The 17,338-nt window shown below is 57.7% G+C and overlaps 2 protein-coding genes across 4 annotated transcripts; both read right to left on the reverse strand.

Moving 5' to 3' along the window:
• Window positions 1–1,066: 1,066 nt before the first annotated feature.
• Window positions 1,067–7,334, reverse strand: ATP1B2 (ATPase Na+/K+ transporting subunit beta 2). Its single transcript, XM_049637038.1, has 7 exons — window positions 6,589–7,334; window positions 4,667–4,795; window positions 4,317–4,421; window positions 3,998–4,203; window positions 3,717–3,773; window positions 2,830–2,928; window positions 1,067–2,718 (listed from the first exon to the last, which is right to left on the reverse strand). The coding sequence occupies exons 1-7, from the start codon at window positions 6,698–6,700 to the stop codon at window positions 2,554–2,556; spliced, it is 873 nt and encodes a 290-aa protein (XP_049492995.1). The 5' UTR covers window positions 6,701–7,334; the 3' UTR covers window positions 1,067–2,553.
• A 5,377-nt stretch (window positions 7,335–12,711) lies between these two features.
• SHBG (sex hormone binding globulin) lies at window positions 12,712–16,437 on the reverse strand. 3 transcript variants are annotated; one of them, XM_049637033.1, is made up of 8 exons: window positions 16,125–16,268; window positions 15,828–15,919; window positions 15,474–15,663; window positions 15,019–15,180; window positions 14,617–14,779; window positions 14,347–14,483; window positions 13,196–13,403; window positions 12,712–12,946 (listed from the first exon to the last, which is right to left on the reverse strand). In XM_049637033.1, exons 1-8 carry the CDS (start codon window positions 16,203–16,205, stop codon window positions 12,798–12,800), a joined length of 1,182 nt encoding a protein of 393 aa, XP_049492990.1. In that variant the 5' UTR covers window positions 16,206–16,268; the 3' UTR covers window positions 12,712–12,797. The 3 variants fall into 3 exon arrangements, with proteins under 3 accessions (XP_049492990.1, XP_049492992.1, XP_049492991.1); XM_049637034.1 differs by lacking the exon at window positions 12,712–12,946 and having other exon boundaries at window positions 13,272–13,403; window positions 14,352–14,483; window positions 16,125–16,437; XM_049637035.1 differs by lacking the exons at window positions 15,828–15,919; window positions 16,125–16,268 and having other exon boundaries at window positions 12,741–12,946; window positions 15,019–15,126; window positions 15,512–15,610.
• Window positions 16,438–17,338: the final 901 nt, after the last annotated feature.

The following is a 17,338-nucleotide window of genomic DNA, read 5'->3' on the forward strand; positions in this document are numbered from 1 at the left end:
GCGTTCTGTCTCTGTCTCTCTCAAAAATAAATAAACATTAAAAAAATGTTTTAATAAGTTAAATAAATAAATAAATATATGCATTCGAGCTCTACCAGGTGACATAATGGCACAAGAAATTTACTGAGTGAAAAACAGTGAAATGCACAGAAGTGGGTGTAATAGGATCCAGTTCTGGCATGAAAACGAGCAAACCCCAGCAGGTTGTGCGCGTGCATTCGCGTGTGCGTATACAACTCATTCGTGATGAAATTGTGTATACGGATGCTTGTGCAATAAAGCTATCTTTCAAGGTAAATCCTAACTCGTTGCAGGCAAACCAACAGAAATAAAGCCCAAGAAAATAAAAAGTAGCTCTAAACCCATCCACGTAGGTCACAGTAAACACCGTACTGTGCACCTGTCCGTCCCTTTGTTTTTGTTTTTGTTTTTGTTTTTTCCTACGCTTGTGTGTATACTTTCACCCCCAATCAGGGTCCTAACGGTTCACATTGTTTTTTGAGATCTGTTTCTTCCGGTCCACTTTCCCCATGTCCCTGGGCGTTTGCTGAGGCTGTTCTCTCTCCCCAACCACCCCACCCTTTAAGGCTCTAAGAAACCTGCCATTGGAAGCCCCTGAGTAGAAAGCCGTTGACCGTTCTGAATATTCTCCTCACTGGCTTCCTCCCCTCCCTGGAGGCACGTTGAGGTCCACCTGGCAGGAGAGTTTCTCGTGTATTCCTCACCTCTCCCGTTAAACTGGGGAGCTCCTTGGGAGCAGGAAGTCTGTCTCTTTCATAAGTGTATCTTCACGGCGCCTAGAATGCACACAGTAGGCACTTCATAAGTATCGCCCAACAAAGGGATGTAGGCTTCCTGCCTCTCTTGCCCTGGGCCATCTCAAAGACAGTATGAAAGAAGGAGCGATCTGGAAGGTAGACGCTTGGACACTGGATGAAGAAGTCAAAGCTGGGAAGCAGGACCCCCGAGGCCCAGGCGACCCCCAAATCACCCAGATCGCCTCCCTCCCCTTCCCAGAGCTCTTCCGAATGCTCAGAAAGGAACAACCCACACGCAGGGCTCCGTGTGTGATATATATTTATATATATAATTGCTCTCATTCTATTGTACTTTATCCTCTTTTTACAGTAGATCCGACACAGGCATTAAATAACTGCAGAGAGAGACCACTGGGGTGAGGGGAATGCAGGAAAACATGGGGACCCCGAGGGAAGAGACTCAGATCCAGCGAGAGGGGAGGAGGGAAGGGTCCATCTGAAGGGGGGGGCGGTGTGGAGGCTGCAGGGTCAGAAAAGAAATGGGGAGTTAGAGAGGGCAGAAATGAAGGGCACGATCACTCAAGAACACCAGAGGCCCCTCATGTGACATTCTATGGGCACTACGGGGTCGTTTAAAAACGCCAAGGGGTCCCGAAGGAGATGGGCCAAGAAGTTCAGAGCCTAGACTGGGGGGGGGGGCTATTGGCAGCGTTTAGGGCCGAGGGGCAGAGGAGAGGGGAGGAGCTAGTGATTAGTTGATAACGTGCTAAGAGAAGCCAGAGGGAGGAGGGGGGTGGCTCCGGGCCCAGGGGAAGGAGGTGAAACAGTCCCATAGCCAGCTGACGTTTCCAAGGTGGCCACTGGGGACCCAGCCAAAATGGCTGCCCTCCCCCAGTGCTCCAGGGAAAGGGAACTTGAAGGATATTCTGGGAACACAAACAGGGAGACAGTGAGCCGTCGGCGGCAAAAAAACAAAGTGGATGTTCAGCCTAGGTCAATCCCATCCCTCCGAGGAGTGCCTGTTTGGGTGACAGGAAGAGAACTTTCAAGAAGAACCAACAGGGACTCCTCTTCCAGACCCTCGTTCCCAGCTCGCGCCAGCCACCGCAGGGTGAGGAGAAAAATGTGCCAGAAGACAGGGAAAAGGCCACCGAGCCACCTCGTCCTCAGTTACAGACAGCTGTCGTTCGGAGGAGGGAACGGGGATGGAGAGGACATGGGGACACCCCTGCCAATGCCGGAGGAGCTGGGTAAAGTCAGAAGCCACCAAGACGGTGACGGTGTCGATGAGGCAGAAAGTGTGGGAGAGACAGAGGAAGGTGAATGGAGGGCCACGTTCGTGTCTGCAAACCAGGGATGGAATGAGATGTGTGGGGGGCAGGGGGGAGGTGGACGAGGGTGAAGGCAGGTGCGAAGGTGGGCAGGTGGGAAGGTGGGCGGGCAGGCAGGCATTTTCTATTGCTCTCTGGGGACAGCGGGGGTGGAGACCCCCCACTCACAGCTAAGCCAGAACCAGAATGGCCCCCAACTCCTCGGGCCGGCCTTCCTGGGATCCTGCCTCCCTGCCTCTGACGGAGCTGGAATCCGGAGGGGAGGGTGGAGACGGGAGGGAAGTCAGGGGACCACAATGGCCATCAGGCTGGGTTCACAAGTAAAGAAAAGGGGCGTGAGGCTCAAACAAGTCATAGCTCTGTTATAAAAAATACCTTTGGGGCGGGTGAAGGAGGGATCAGGCAGGGTCAGGGACATTCCAGAGGCATCCATAGGAAAGAGGTGGGGGCAGGAGGAAGGGGCCTCAGGTTTTGTTGATGCGGAGTTTGAAGGCCACGCGGCCCGCGAACTTGTCCCGCTCATCGTCTGTGGCGATGTTGGCGGCATTGATCCGGCATTCTACGTTCACCTCCACATTGGGGGTCACGTTCAGGAACTTCACGGCCACCAGGGGCTGCGTGTAGTTCACCTGGGCCAGAGGAGGAGAGCACAGGTCCAGGCCCTTGGCAACTCCAGCCTCCTCCCCAAGGACCCCGCTCCCCGGGAGGAGCCACCGGGCCGGGCCTCCCACGAAACTTACGTGGAACTTTTTGCCATAGTAAGGGAAGTACATGAGGTCGATGCTGCCGTTGGCAGGGAACATGACAAAGTGGCCGAGGTTCTCAGCATCTTCGTCCCGCTGTGGGGGAGCAGGAGGGTAGGGGGAGAGCGGGTTAGGGGCGGCAGGAACCCAGAAGCTCTCCAGACTGCCCTCTACTCTTCCTTCGCCCCAAGTGATTTCTGGCTCCAATCTGCTTCCCTTGGGCTGTGAGTCTGTGTGTGCGTGTGTGCAGCAGGGGCTGTCCTGTCTCTCCGTCAGACTGGGAAGTCCTGAAGGGTGTTAATGACCCTGGAGCCGCCCCCTTATCCTCCCACACCACCTTCTTACCCCGGTCTCAGCAATCGGTTTCTGGAGCAGAGCCAAGAGAGAACAGATAAGTGAGTAAGGGCTCGGAAGGAAGGGGAGGGTGTGTGTGTGCGCCTGTGTGAAGGGGGACGGGAAGTTTCTAGAGAGGACAGAGGAGGGGGCCGCAGGGTTCCCAGGACAACTGAGTGGTGGCAGGTGGCCCTAACTACCAGAAACCTAAAAAGAACTGAAGAGCAAGGTGAGACACGGGAGGGGGAGCGGAAGACACGGTGATCAGGGACTGGAGAAGGTGGAAGGGGTCAGGCATAGAAGCAGAGGCCGAGGCTTCTGCTTGGGTGGGCTCAGAGAGGTGGGTGTCCAGCCACGCGAGAGCTTCTAGAGAGAAGCGAGAGTGGTGGGAGCCCCTGGGAGTTGGAGCCACGCTGGCGCGCCCTCTTACCCCCTTGTCCCTAGAGTGACGGGGCCTCTGACAGCAAAGAAGACAGAAAGACACGAGTGAATTCCGTGCAGGCCAAGAAAGGCAAACAGATGGGCAGGTGGACAGGGCCCCACAAACTCACCTTCCCCACACAGGTAACATTCATGCTCTGATTCGCTCCCGCGTAGAAGTTGATGACCTGGAATGAAGAGAGAGGACGAGGAGTTAGAGAAACAAGGTGGCGAAGACACACGTGTCCAGCCTCCCTGCCTCCACAGAACCTGGCCTCCCACGGCCCCACGCCTCTGGTTCTCGAAGCCGCTCAAACCTCCCCAGATCGCCCCAGTGAAAGGAAGCAACTGCCCGCAGATGATGACCCCAGCCCCCTCCTTCATTCTCCCTGGTGACCAAGGTCACACGTACCCGGTTCATCTTGATGAAGACACAGGGCTGCCCGGTGCTGTAACCATAGTGGGTCGGGTCCCCGATGCCAGAGCAGTCGCCCAGCTGGGTCCGGTTGAACTGGCAGGCACGCTTCGGGTAGTTGAGGACTCCGTTGTCTGGCTGTTCGTAATAGCGCCCAGGGCGGCAGACGTCATTCTTCTGGGCTTGGATGGAATCGTTGTAAGCTAAGGAGGCGGGGGAGAGAGAGAGAGAGTCACGGGGCCAATGTTCTTCTTCCAGGGTCCCCCGATCGCCTGCCCAAGCCCCTGCACGGCCACATCAGCGGCCCCTCACTCACGCTCCAAAAACTTGTTGAGCTTCTGAACATGCTGGTCCCAGCTTTCAGTGTCACTGACGTTGACAATGACATCAAGATTCTCAGTCTTGGGGCGAATCATCAAGCCTGTACCAAACAAGTGGATAAACGTGTACGTATGCATATCCGACGAGGGACTACACACGGAGGGAGGAAGCTGGACACAGGGAGCAGCAGGGTGATGGCCGGGGTGAGGACAGGGGGAGATCTCCTGTGACCCCACAGCACCTTCCCAGATCACAAAGCTCTCAGCTGCGGGAAACGGGAAGGAGGCGGACTTCAAGGACTTCCCCGCACGCGGTAACCGGGTCATCAGAAGCCGCATCACTCACCCGGTGTGGTCAGTCGATCCTGGTACTTGGGGGTATGATCAGAGACCGTCTGCAGCATGACCCACATGGTGAGGGTGAACATGGCCGTGAGGAAGCCATAGAAGACGAGGTAGAAGAGGAGGATAAAGGCTGGGGAGGAGGAAACAGGGTCAGCGGGTTCCAAGATGACCTCACCTCTCCCCGCAGACCCCTCTCCCACTCAGACGTCCTGCACCGGGACGGGCCACAGAGTCTCGGGGACATCCGAGAGCCTGCCCCTGAGAGCAAAATGAGACGAGCTGGAAGCAGGCCCTGGTGTCTGGCGTCCAGCCATGACCCCCACCCCCTCCGGTCCCATAGTGAAGCCCGGTCTCGTGGAGGCCGCAAGAGACCTAACTTCTCGTTGCTGGGCCAACCCCAAGTACAGGCCGCAGTCATTCGGCATCAGATTCCGTTCCCAACTTGTCAACCATTCGCGGCCCTACAAAGGCACAGCACCTGTTACTGCCTCATGGGTCCTCGTGCTTAAAGCTGTCCGGCGCGATGAGTTTCCAAGCTGGCCCTGGCCACCATTCGCAACCAAACTCTCATCCCACCCCTCAGAGCGCGGACCCTCACGTTCAGACAGCAAACTCTTCTCTCTGCTGGCGCCCCACAGAAGTGGTACCTTGGACGCAGCTGCCGTCTAGCTATGAAATCGCTCAGAGCTGCCCGGAACCTTCAGCGGTCACCCCACCCCCCAGTTCACGCACAGCACCCGGGGAGAGGCAGTTGAGCAAAGGTAGAATGTCCCGGAGGCTTCCGGGCGGGGAGCAGGTCCTTGCTGTATGTGACATGTAACTCCGTCACTCCTCAGCCTAAGTGTCTGCTGTTGCCACCACCCAGGAACCCCTGTCCTTCTATCTCAGACGACACTGTCCCCATGAAGCTTCTCCAGGTTTCCCCCGAGCCATCACGGATCCCTTCAACCCCAGGGACCGGTCTCCCCAGTTTCCTGAAGGCGAGGACTGCCGTGGTGGGTGGGCTGATGGGAACAGTGTTCAACCGGTGTGGAGGAATCGTAGGTTGTGTCACAACAGGCTCCCCTATGCTTGACCTCCCAGCTTAACAATCCCTTTTGGAAGAATGCCACCCTTCACCTGCACTCAAGCCCAGCACCAGACCCTCGCCTGGGGACAACTCCCTCTACACCCGAGTCTCGCAGTCCCGCTGTGGCTTGGGAAGGTCTGGACACTCTGCCGGATGATGTATGCGCACGTCTCACCACTGGTGACCACTCCTTCCCTCCGCCTGCGACATCGGAGCCGGACCTCCAACCTCCAAAACCTCCCAGGGCCACCCCTCTCCAACAGCCCCCCACCCACAAAGCAGCCACAGAGAAAGCTCCAAACAGCAGCGGGATACTGACAACTTCCGCTGTGAAGAGCCCCCCCCCCCGCGGTCCCCCCCACCTCTCCAAGACCCGCCCCCTCATGAATGTTCCCAGGGTCCAGGGGATGGGCACGAGCTAAAAATAGACGGGCTTGGCGAGCTAGTGAGAGCCAGAGGGAGGGAAGGGGCGCTCTTCTGGGGAAGGGGGGGGGGCGGCCGTGTGCAGCGGACCTGCCCGGAGAGGGAGCGCCAGCGCCGCGGCGCGGACACGCGCGCAGAGCCCGCGACCCCCCGCGCGAGGGGGCTCCGCGGGGGGCGGGAAGGCGGCAGTGACCTACTTTCTCCGCCTCCGCAGCGGCCGGCCGGGGAGATTAGACCGGCGATTCGGCCCCCTCCCAGGCCGGAGCCAGGCAGGGCGGGGGTGGTGGGGGGGGGGGGGGGGGGGGGGGGGGGAGGGCAGGACGCCGGGGACCCGGGAAGGGAACCGGGGCCGAGCCCGCGGGACCTGGTGCCCCCCGGGGCGTCGCCCGGAGGACCCCCGCCCCGCCCCGCGCGCGGCCCGCCCTGCGTACCCCAGCTGGTCCCGGTGCGGCCCATGAACTGGTGCGTCCTCGGGTTCCACACGAACTCCTTCCACTCCTCAACCACCTGCCCGCAGCTCTTCGTCTCCTTCTGGATGACCATCTCGGCGGCGGGGGGCGAGTCCCGCGCCGGGCGGGGGGCTGCGGAGAAGCTGGGGTGCGGCGCGCAGAAGCCCCCCCCGCCACGCTCCGGAACGCGCGGGGAGCGAAGGCAGCGGGGGCGAGGGAGACCCTCCTCAGATGGGCAGCCGCTGCAAATTCCGGGGTGCACGGCCACGCGCTGCGGGGTGCTGGCAGCGCGGCGTGGGATGCACCGATCCTAGCGCCCCCCCCACCCCGCCCCCGGGCTCCGATGAAAAGGGGGCTGTCAGAGCAGGGGAGGTGAGAAAGAGGAAGGGGTGCGACGCAGCCTCACCCCCCAAGCCTTCTAGAAACAAAATGAAAAGGGATGCAAAAACAGACGGCTGCAAAACCCGAGCGAGGCGCAGAAAAAATAGGGGTGCAAGGAGGCGAGGGAGGGGTGGGGGAGGGGGCTGCCCCGAAATCCAAGATGCAAAGAGGCCGTGGGGAGGGACCGGGTGGCCGCTCAAGGCTCTTCCGCCAAGCGGAGACCGCCACACCAGTGGTGGCTCGGCCGCGGGGGTGGGGCAGGGACGCGCAATTGGGGGACAGCCAGGGATGGGGGTCCCCCGGGCGGAGGCTCCGCTCCTCAGCAGTGCGGGGCCGGCAGTCGCGGCGCGCAGTCTTTATACTCGGCGGCGGTGGGGGGGCCCGCCCCCTTCCCACCCCCAGAAGCCCCGCCTCCTCGCCGCTGGCCCGGGCGACCTCATGCATATGCAAATATGGAGAGAGGGATTGGGTCCGCCCCCCTGCCGCCTCTTTAAGACCCGGAGGTCTCTCCCCTCCCCCCACCCCAGGTACCACACTGGATCAGGTGGAAGAAGGGGATGGAGGGCGTGTCCGGGCGGAGTGGAGGGAAAGGGAACCCCTGAGAGAGACAGAGCTGGAGAGGGAAGCCGATCTTTGCGGCGAAGGGGCCCCAGGCCGGCCGTTGGAGACTAAGATCCGGAGACAGACAGGGCCAAATGTGAGAGGGACAGAGAAAGAGCCAGAGACCAAGAAAAACAGAAGGCACCAGCCAGGGCGCTAGACCCGCCGGGATGGAAGCTAGAACAGGCCACACAGGATGGAGAGAGGCCACCACAGGAGGGAAATTCCCTTTGGGGGAGCCGCTACCAGCTCCCCCCAACACCTCCTTCTCCAATCCCACAGCCCCTGGTTCTCTCCAAGCCTAGGGGCTTCCCCGTGTCCCCACCCAACTCTCCCCGTCACCACATCCCTAGCCCCTAGCATTGCCCGGAGACCCCAGCCGGGATCCAGATCTCCTCAGGTGTTGTGTCCCCCCCCAACCCCCAGGCGTGAACTCCCCCTCCCCATTTGCCCATTGGGGTCCACAGACATGGCCCATTTGAGCACCTGTTAGAGACTTTGTGCAACTCTAGCCCTGGGAAACCAACCTCGCAGTTCTCACGGGGCTCCAGAGACCCACAGTCTAGTTGGGGGGGGGGGGGGTACAAGAGCCTCTAAAGACCTCGAGTTAAGAATCATGATCGCTCTCTTTTCATCTCTCTTCAGATCTTGTCGCTTTGCCTTGGAGAGGGGTTTCTTCTCCTTCGGCCTCTCACCCAATTTCCTTGGCTCTAGTCCTCACCAGTGCCAGGTTCTGACTCTCGACCTCCTCCTCAAATTCTCTCCCTCCAGCCCAGCTTTACGGACTTGGGGGTCTGTTCAACCAAAGCTCCCACTCAGAATGGCCCATGTGGCTGTTTTGGTGCTTTCACCATCTCGTAACTCTTCATAATTTTATCTTTGAACTTGTAATTTGTGCGTGAAGTCCAACGGGACAATGGAGGACGTGTGTGAGCGAGGAGATATATGTAACGTGCCATCCGAGAGGCCGCCCGGTGTAGAACTCCAGTGGACCCATCGTGCGTGCGAGCTCAGCAAGACTCAGAGTTAAGACACAGCAAGCGTGTTATGCGTCCAGCTGAATGACCTTGAACCCTAGAAGGCGATGGCCTTCTAGGAGACACGGGTGACTGAGGCATCTTCTTCTTCTCCCCTTTCTGGGTCCCGCTGTTTCCTGATTCAGCCAACCACTTCTGCTGACGACGATGACAGGGAAGGAGAGGGAAAAGCTGAGCTGCCCATAATTCCTTTGGCTTCTAGTCCTTCCGTGCTCATTAGTAAGCCGAGGGCAGAAAAAAGTTGATTTTTCTTTATTTCAAACAACGTTAAATAGCAAAAAAAAAAAAAAAAAAAAAAAAAACCATGAGAAGTTGAGAAAAGAACCACAGAAGAAATGAAAACATGTTCTCTTTCAGTACCGTGAGCGGCACTTTTTTCCTGCTTTCTGAACAAGGGATCCCACATCTTCGTTTTGGACCGGGTCCTGCAAATTATACAGCGGGCTCTGCTTAGCCCCTTCTGCAGGCTCCGGATTAATTTTCTCCAGATACAGTTTTAATTAGGCCACTCCTCAGCTCAAAGGTCTTCACTGGCTTCCTGTCACCCTGTGCAGGACGGAGTCCTGATTCTTTTGTCTAACCCTCAGGGCATTCCAGTCCCCAGCCCCAGCCTGTGTCCCCAGCCCCCTTTCCCACCAGGACCCAACTGATCCTCTGCTGGAGCTGAGCCTGACCCGGCCACTCCTAGGACAGGCTGTGCTCACTCCTGACTTCACACCTTTGTCCATTTCATTCCCTTGTCCTGGAAGGCTGCCCACCCTTCAGAGTCCAGCCGCAACTCCCATTCATGCATTCAATGCGTATCTAATGAGCATTTACTTAGAGCCAGGCACTGTTCTGGTCCCTGTGCTCCTGGGACTCTCGTCCCAATAAACGAAAAAAACAAGCAAACAACTAAAACAATGTAGTATAATATTACGCAGAAAAAATAAAACAGGGTGGTGTGCCAGAGAGCCCCTGCATGGGCAGGGAGGGCCTTACTGGAGAGCTAACGTTCAGTGTGAGACCCAAGGAACCCAAGGAACCACGGGGAACTGTAGGAGAAGAATCTTCCAGGAGGAGGAAAGTCTAAGTGCAAAAGCTGGGCTTCAAATGAGGGAAAGCAAGATTAATGCAGCAAGAGATCCGAGAGGTAGGCACATCATACAGGTCCTTGTAGGCCAAAGGGCATAGTTCGGATTTTTTTTTTTAAACGTTTATTTATGTTTGAGAGGGAGAGAGAGAGACAGAGCATGAGCAGGGGAGGGGCAGAGAGAGAGGGAGATACAGAATCTGAGTCAGGCTCCAGGCTCCGAGCCGTCAGCCCAGAGCCCGACGCGGGGCCGGAACCCACAAACCGTGAGATCATGATCTGAGCCGAAATCAAGAGTTGGATGCTTAACCCACTGAGCCCCCCGGGCGCCCTGACTCTTATGGTATTTTATCTTTTCAACCAGGTTGCAAGCATTTCGAGAACAGGCCTCTGTCTTATATACCCTGTCGGATATACCCTCTATACCTGAGCACTCCACAGAGCTATGGAAAACAGCGTCCGGTTGCCGAATTGGACTTAGACATGGAATGCCTCCTTCTGCTAGAAACTGCGGGGAAGCAACTTGCCCTTTCCTCCATGAGACAAGGAGAATCAAAATGAGCTAGGTCCGATCTGGAGAGATGAGGCCTAGACCCTACCCTCAACACACACAGCCTGGCAGACACTGGCCTGGGGATGCCCTCCAGACTGCTAGCTCGGTTCTGCCCTGTGCACCCTCGGAAAAGAATGAACGCGTCCGTACGTTTCAGGGGAAGGCTGTGGGACCTGCTGTTCCTTGCACATCTTCCCCTGTGAGGGTCAGCATGAGGAGGGGTGTGATGGAGGGAGCATTGCTATTAATTGCTGCATCGGTGTTCACGGGGAAGTTGGCTAAGGAAGGAAGGAATGGGGGTCAAAGAACCAACCCCTTCCCGGAACCCAGTCCTGCCTCCGGCATCTCCAGAAACAAGGGAAGGGAAGAAAAACTCCCACGGCCCCTCTCCCAGATCCAGAGTCTGTCATGAGGTCTGCGTGCCCTGAGCAGAGACAAGAACAAGGAAAGAAGCGGGCTCTAACACACAGATGTGGGTGCGTGTGTGTGTGCGTGGGGGTGGGGGGTTATTATTTAAAGGGGACAGAGCTTCGGTGTTTCAGGATGGGAGGCTGTGGGGTATCCTGCCAAGTTCCGGAAAGGTCCGCAAGGGTGGGGGAGAGGCAGGGGACACTGGGCAGACGCCGTAGGTGCCCTTGGTGGGGGCCTGGCAGGGTCTGTGTCGGAGCAAAGTCAGTCTTAATGAAAGAGTGTAGACAGCTCTGGATGGTAATCAGGAATCCTGGAATCTAGGACAGCCTGGAGAAAGAGAGGTTGGGGGCACGGTGTCCCGGACGGGGCGGGGTGCAGGGACGAGAGAGAAAAGCCAGCCCCGGGGAAGAACCCTCAGGGACAAAAATTCACGAAGCTGCCGCTCAGAACAACCCCTTGATGGGAACCCAGGTGTGTGTGGATCTTTTAACTCTCCCTCCCCACCCCCCACTGGCTCACACCCGAGGCCCCCACGGGGACTGGTTTCTTTTCATTATTCAAGTCTTTGCTCAAGTAACACTGCCTTAGAGAGGCCTTCCCTGACCACCCGGCTAAGGCTGTCTGTCGACTGCCGCCCTCTATTACGTTACAGGATATTATTCCCTTTATAGCACTAACCACTATCTGAAATGATCTTGCTTATTTATTTTTCTTACGGGCCGTCTACCCCTGCCCACCCCCCCCATCCCCCCCACCCCCGCCTCCCCGCCAATGTGAGCTCCACAAAAGCAGGCACTTTCTCATCCAGGCATCCTCAGTGTCTAGAACGATGCCTGATACGCAGTAGGTCCTCAGTGACTATCGGTCGAATGGACATACCCAATGGCCCAGGTGGGCCCCAAACATTGCCCAGGGGACCAGAGTTGAATTTGGGCTTCCTGGCCATGCTGAGGACGCTCCAAAGGCGCTCTGCCCGTGTGGCAGCAGCTGTAGACCAGCAAACTCGAGACTGGGAGGGTCCAAGGAGAAGCCTAGGCTGTCTTCCACCCCAGACACAGTCCTGGAGCCTCCTTACCCTGGGGTCACTTAGGTCCTGGCTGATCCCTGCAGAAGGGGATGACAGGTCCAATGAGTGAGTCACCCCTGGCAACAGGGTGACTGGTAGGAAAATCATTTTAAGAAGCCAGGAGGCTGGGACACTGGGATCCCCATGGGTTGTGGGGTTGGGGGATGGGCTAACAGTCCTCGAGAGGAGAGGATGGAGAACAGGTGCCAGGGCTCCCGAGGGTGCCCCAAGTAGAGGTTGGGACACCAAGATTCTGCCAAGGCGACGGGAAGGGGCGGAGGACTGGGTCACCACATTCTCTGAGGGCAGAGATATTCCTGAATCTGTTTTTCCCAGCTGGGAGCAGCATAAACCAGCTCTCCTTGAATGGACTAGAGACGGATTCGTCAGGGAAGGCAGCAAGGGGACGGAGACGAGACTAGGAGAGATGCCGGCTGCTTCGCCCTCTGCCCCACTCCCTTTTTCCTTCTCCCTGCTGCTTCCGCCCCGGTCCCCAGAACCCCTGCCCCCCTCCCTCTAGGGCTCTCCCATGCCCCCTGCTGCTCCTTCTTTGCACAGCGGTGGCCCGGCTAAGGGAACAGCAGGATTCCATTTCTTCCCTTCCTTCCAGGCCTCTCAGGACCAGGCTCCGCGAGGGGAATGCTAAAGCCCCACAGGCAGGAAATGCTGGGGAAGGAGGGGGGCTCCTGGCTCCCAGAAAGTGACCCGTATCTGGTGCGCACGTCTGCCTGTCGGTGCTGCTGAACTCCCAGGCTGAGAAGTCACGGCCTCCTCCTCCTCGGGAAGCTTGCCTGGACCCCCAGACTAGGTTAAGGCCCCTGGTCTCCAAGCTTTTACAATTCCCTCCACGGCGCTTATCAGTTTCCGATTATCCACTTACTTGTTAGTCTTTGATGGATGTCTGCCTCCCCCAGGGGACCTTGAGCAGCCAGAGGGCAGGAACCAAGGGGGGGGGGCTACTCATCAGCACAGCCCATCGCTCAGCGCAGTGCCTGGTACGTTGCAGATACCCCGTAAAGATGTGTCGAGTAAATGAACGAGTGACATTCGAGGGGATTCTTAGGTGGGGGTTTAATGGGTGCTGTCCGTGTCATTGCCTAGGCTCTGGGGACAGCTGTGAGTCCAGATGTTCTGACTTCTGCTCAGGGCCCGGTCCATGTCCAACTTCTGGCCTTGTGCCCAAAGGCCATCCAAGCAAAAGGAGGCCGAAGAAGCCTCTCCTAGAGGGAGGGGACACAGAGGGGTCATGAGGGCAGCTTGGACCCACAAAGCTCCTCCCCACCCCAGCTCTCTGACCTAAATTTTCTAAAGCACTTCCTCTCACTGGTCCTTTATCCCCTCTCTTCTTGTGGCCTTTTCTTCTAGGCTCCCAGAAGTTTCCTTTCCCTAAAAACATGGCCTTGCCTGTCTTCTCCTCTCTCTCTAGCTGATTCCAACGGCGTGCTGAGGAGCGTGGACATCGCTCTTACCTGGCAGAGCCCCCAGGAAGAGGCGCCCCTGTGGCTGGACCCAGAGGTTGAGGAGGGAGGCAGGATCCAAGAGAGGCAGGGCAAGGATCTCCTTCTTAGGCCTCTGGCTCAAGACTGCCCCAGACTCGCCCAGCTTCAGCTGAAGAGGGGGTCCCAAGACCAGAGGCAGATCCAGCTGTGGGCCCGACGCAGAGGACAGCACCACTTTCTGCGGAGTGTGTGGAACAGGGACGTGACCGGGGGAGGAAAGAACAAACCGCCTGGACCCCTGTGGCCCCACACCCCTTGCTGCCTCTGTCGGGCCTCTGAGCGGTACCTTCTGTCTACCAACCATTTCCGCCCCCTACATGCTGCCCCAATCTTCCTGGCTTGATGTTCCATAAAACCACACCGATCCCAAGTAAATACGATCCAGATAAAAGCCATTTGTAGGGGCACCTGGCTGGTTCACTCGGTAGAGCATGTGACTCTTGATCTTGGGGCTATAAGTTCAAGCCCCACGTTGGGTGTAGAGATTACTTAAAAATAAAATCTCGGGGCGCCTGGGGAGGCTGAATCCATTGAGCATCCGACTCTTGCTTTTGGCTCAGGTCACGATCCCAGGATCATGGGATCGAGCCCCGCGGTGGGTTCCTCACTGAGCATGGAGCCTGCTCGGGATTCTCTCTCTCCCCCTCTTGGCTCCTCTCCCCCGCTAGCACATGCACATACTCTCTCTTTCTAAAATAAATAATAAATCTTAAAAAATAAATAAATAAATAACAAATATAAATAAATAAATGCCATTTGCTTGCTGTGGGCAGTTTATTTTTTTCTTTTTTTTAAAATGTTTATTTATTTTTGAGAGAGACAGAGACAGAGCATGAGCAAGGGAGGAGCCGAGAGAGAGGGAGACCCAGAATCCGAAGCAGGCTCCGGGCTCCGAGCTGTCAGCACAGAGCCCGACTTGGGGCTTGAACTCACGGACCGTGAGATCATGACCTGAGCTGAAGCCGGACGCTCAACTGACCGAGCCACCCAGGCGCCCCTGGTCCATGTCAAGATATGTCCCTACCCTCCACCTTAAGCTTTCCTAATATTGACAGTTTGGGGTCCCCCTTTCCCCCTGCCACTCCCAGGCTCCACTGAATACAGGCAACACCCCCTCTTACTTGACCTTGGAGCTGGAGGCTGAGCCAAGGAGGGTTTTCTGGGGTCCCAAGGGCAAGGAGGTGGCCAGAACCTGCTGCCAGCTGGAGTCCCAGGTCCAGAGAGAAGGCCCAGGGCTCTGCATGAGGCTGGGGGATGTCTGGGGTGGGGGGAGAAGTGACCCTTTCTGAGGACTCGAGGCTGGGGACTCAAGGAAGGAGGCAAACTAGTGGTGGAGGGAGACAGGGGAAGGCAGACACAGGGCCGGCCATGGAGGGAAAAACCGCCTTTACCTTGGAGACTGAATTCTGCTCGAGTCCCCGGAGGGAAGAATGTGCCAGGCTGGGACTCTGCAGCGCAGCTTCTGAGGCTGCTGGTAAGGGCAGACACCGAGGTCTGGGCCTGTTGGTCCAGCCAATTTTCCCGGCGCAGACAGCCATCCAGGGTGGGGACCAGCTGAAGCCGGCGCAGGGAAGGGAAGATGTGGGGATGTGGCAATCAAGACACGTGAACCCCTGTCCCAGCCTCTCCACGCTCAGTTTATTCTCCTCTGAGACACAAGCCTTTGGCCTCTCCCACACAGCTATCAGGCTGTCCCCTCTCCTTTAAGAGTGTGGACTTAGACCCCCGTGGTCCCCCGGGGCAGCAGCACTTTACCACCTGGGGTGGGTTCCCACCCTCATGCTGTCGGTTACCGGCAAACGGAGACTGGAGACAGGGAACAACAGTCCCCCCAGTGCAATCCTCACGACAGGCTGGACTTTGCTGCCCAGAGGCCCAGAGACCTGTCTCAGGCACAGCACCTCCTCCCCATCCACACTCAGCAGCAGTGAATCCCCGAGGACCTTCACTTCCACCTGCCGGACGGGGCAAAGCAAAGCTGAATCAGAGGCCCCTGGGGCCTGCCTCCACCGCCTTCTGCAGAGGCAGCCAAGTATAGCAGAAAGAACGTGGACTTGTGGAGGCAGCTAGCATCCTGGGCTCACTCGGGACCCGAGCCTCAAATCCCCCTCTCAAAAAACGGAGACAAGAATCGCAACTCCATGGCGGTTTTGTTGCGGGTCAAATAAGACGACGGTGGTAAGGGGTTGCCCGGAGACCCGGTTCTGTTCCCCTTCTGCAGGCCAGCGCAGGCCCGGACCTGGCTCACCTGGTGCCACTTCCCATCGTCCAGCCGGGGCCCGGCGCCCACCGTAAGCTGGGCCAAGTGGTTGTGCATTTGGATCTCGGGCCTGCCATCTCGAAGCCCCAGCACAAACCAGTCCTCCTGGGGCTTGGTATCGCCATAAAAAATCACTCCCTCTGGATCCCAGGTTCGAAGCTCAAAGGAGGAAGAGGTTCTGGAAGGACATAGAAGGAAAGATGGTGCGTGGGGCATGGCCTGTGGGGACAAAAGCGGGGTCAGGAATGGTGAAGCGGCGGAGAGGGAAGCAGGGAAGAGAAGATCCGAGGCACAGAAGGTAGGGTCAGGGGACCAGGTCAAGGGGCTATGTCAACCTCATACTTCCTGATCTTGGTGAAGTCAAAGGTCATGATGGTGATAGGCTCTTGTCCTGAACCACTGCTGAGGTGCACAGCAGGAGGGTCCTGGATCCTCTATCAGAGAGAGAAAATAAACAAGGTAGGAAGACACGCCAGAGACCCAGCGACCCAGCGACGACAGCAGGAGAGACACAGGCTACCGCACGAAGAGGAGAGGAAGAGGGCAGAGCCGAAGGGTAGCTCATTTCTACGCACACACGGGCTGAGCACCTTGTCCTAATCCTGCACCTGGGTAGAGAGACTGTCTCAGGGCCCGTACCTGGTGGCCGTGAGGTGGCAGCGGCAGCAGCAACAGCAGCAGCAGCCCCGGCGATGCGGCCAGTGGGCCTCTGCTCTCCATAATCGGCCGCGGTCCTCTCTGTGGCTCAGATCACCCTGGGGAGAATGTGTTGGGGACAGGCAGTTGGTGTTGGGTTAAAGGTTGTCCCTGGGCAGGGGCGGGGTGGAAAGAAGGGGGGCAGGAGACTGGGCACTCACCCTCTGCCCCCTCTGCGGACAAATCGGGGGAGGGACAGGGCTCGTCCACTTATGCTCCCCCTGCTGGGAAAGTGTAGGAGCCAGGACAGATACCCCATTTTCCCCTCTCCTCCTCTAGAGCCTGACCTGGGTCCTCTAAGTCTTTTGCCCACCTGAGGAGGCCAGCTCCCCAGGCCCGAGGTCCAGACACAGTCCTGCCCTGCACCCCAAGCAGCATCCTCCATCAGAACAACAGCGGAGGGGCGCCTGGGTGGGTGGCTCGGTGGGTTAAGCCTCCGGCTTCGGCTCAGGTCCTGATCTCACCATTGGTGAGTTCCAGCCCCAACCTGGGGCTCTCTGCTGTCAGCCACGGGCTGTTTGGGATCCTTTGTCTCCCTCTCTCTCTGCTCCTCCCCTGCCTCAAAAATAAATAAACATCACAAATAAATTTAAAAAAAGAAAGAAAGAAAGAAAGAAAGAAAGAAAGCAAGCACTACAGCTGAAATGTGGAATACCAAATATCTAACTGGCTGCCTCTGCACAAGTCCCTCCACCATGGTGCTGTAATGTCCTTGCTGACAAAATGTGAAAAATAATACCTACTTTACGGGGTGACTGCGAATGACGATTCATGGAGATCATGCAGGCACAAGGCCTGGTATCTGCTCTGAGCTCCTCCCTCACTATCTTCCCAGGCCTCGGAGGCTCGCCTCAGCGGGGAGGTACCGTCCCGGAGGGTGATTTAGTGGCTCCTAAGAAGAGGCCCCGTCCGCCGCTCCTCATTATCTTACCACGTACCGATAGAAATTCATCACCCCCTCCCTGACCCGTGTTGAAATACCACTGTTGCCGAGGGCAGGGCCACTCGGAGCCACTCAAGACCCCTAGGAAACAGCTCTCACAGCTGGAGCAGGGGTGGTGGCGGTTGGGGGGGGGGGGGGGGGGGGCGGGGGGGGGGGGGGCTTTTGATCCCTGGGGTTTCAACCCAGAGGGGGGGGGGCCCCAGGGGGCGACCAG

This window comes from Panthera uncia, chromosome E1, assembly GCF_023721935.1.
Source record: "Panthera uncia isolate 11264 chromosome E1, Puncia_PCG_1.0, whole genome shotgun sequence".
NCBI classification, from domain to species: Eukaryota; Metazoa; Chordata; class Mammalia; order Carnivora; family Felidae; genus Panthera; species Panthera uncia.

Excerpts from the sequence above, each read along its gene's own strand:
- SHBG (XM_049637033.1), bottom strand. The coding sequence starts at position 16,205 with ATGGAGAGCAGAGGCCCACTGGCCGCATCGCCGGGGCTGCTGCTGCTG. Across the intron at positions 15,920-16,124 it reads TGCCACCTCACGGCCACCAG|AGGATCCAGGACCCTCCTGC; the intron begins GTACGGGCCCTG and ends TCTCTCTGATAG. Across the intron at positions 12,947-13,195 it reads CTTCCTGGGGGCTCTGCCAG|GAGAGGCTTCTTCGGCCTCC; the intron begins GTAAGAGCGATG and ends CCCTCCCTCTAG.
- ATP1B2 (XM_049637038.1), bottom strand. The coding sequence starts at position 6,700 with ATGGTCATCCAGAAGGAGACGAAGAGCTGCGGGCAGGTGGTTGAGGAG. Across the intron at positions 4,422-4,666 it reads GGATCGACTGACCACACCGG|GCTTGATGATTCGCCCCAAG; the intron begins GTGAGTGATGCG and ends TGTTTGGTACAG. Across the intron at positions 4,204-4,316 it reads GCTCAACAAGTTTTTGGAGC|CTTACAACGATTCCATCCAA; the intron begins GTGAGTGAGGGG and ends CCGCCTCCTTAG.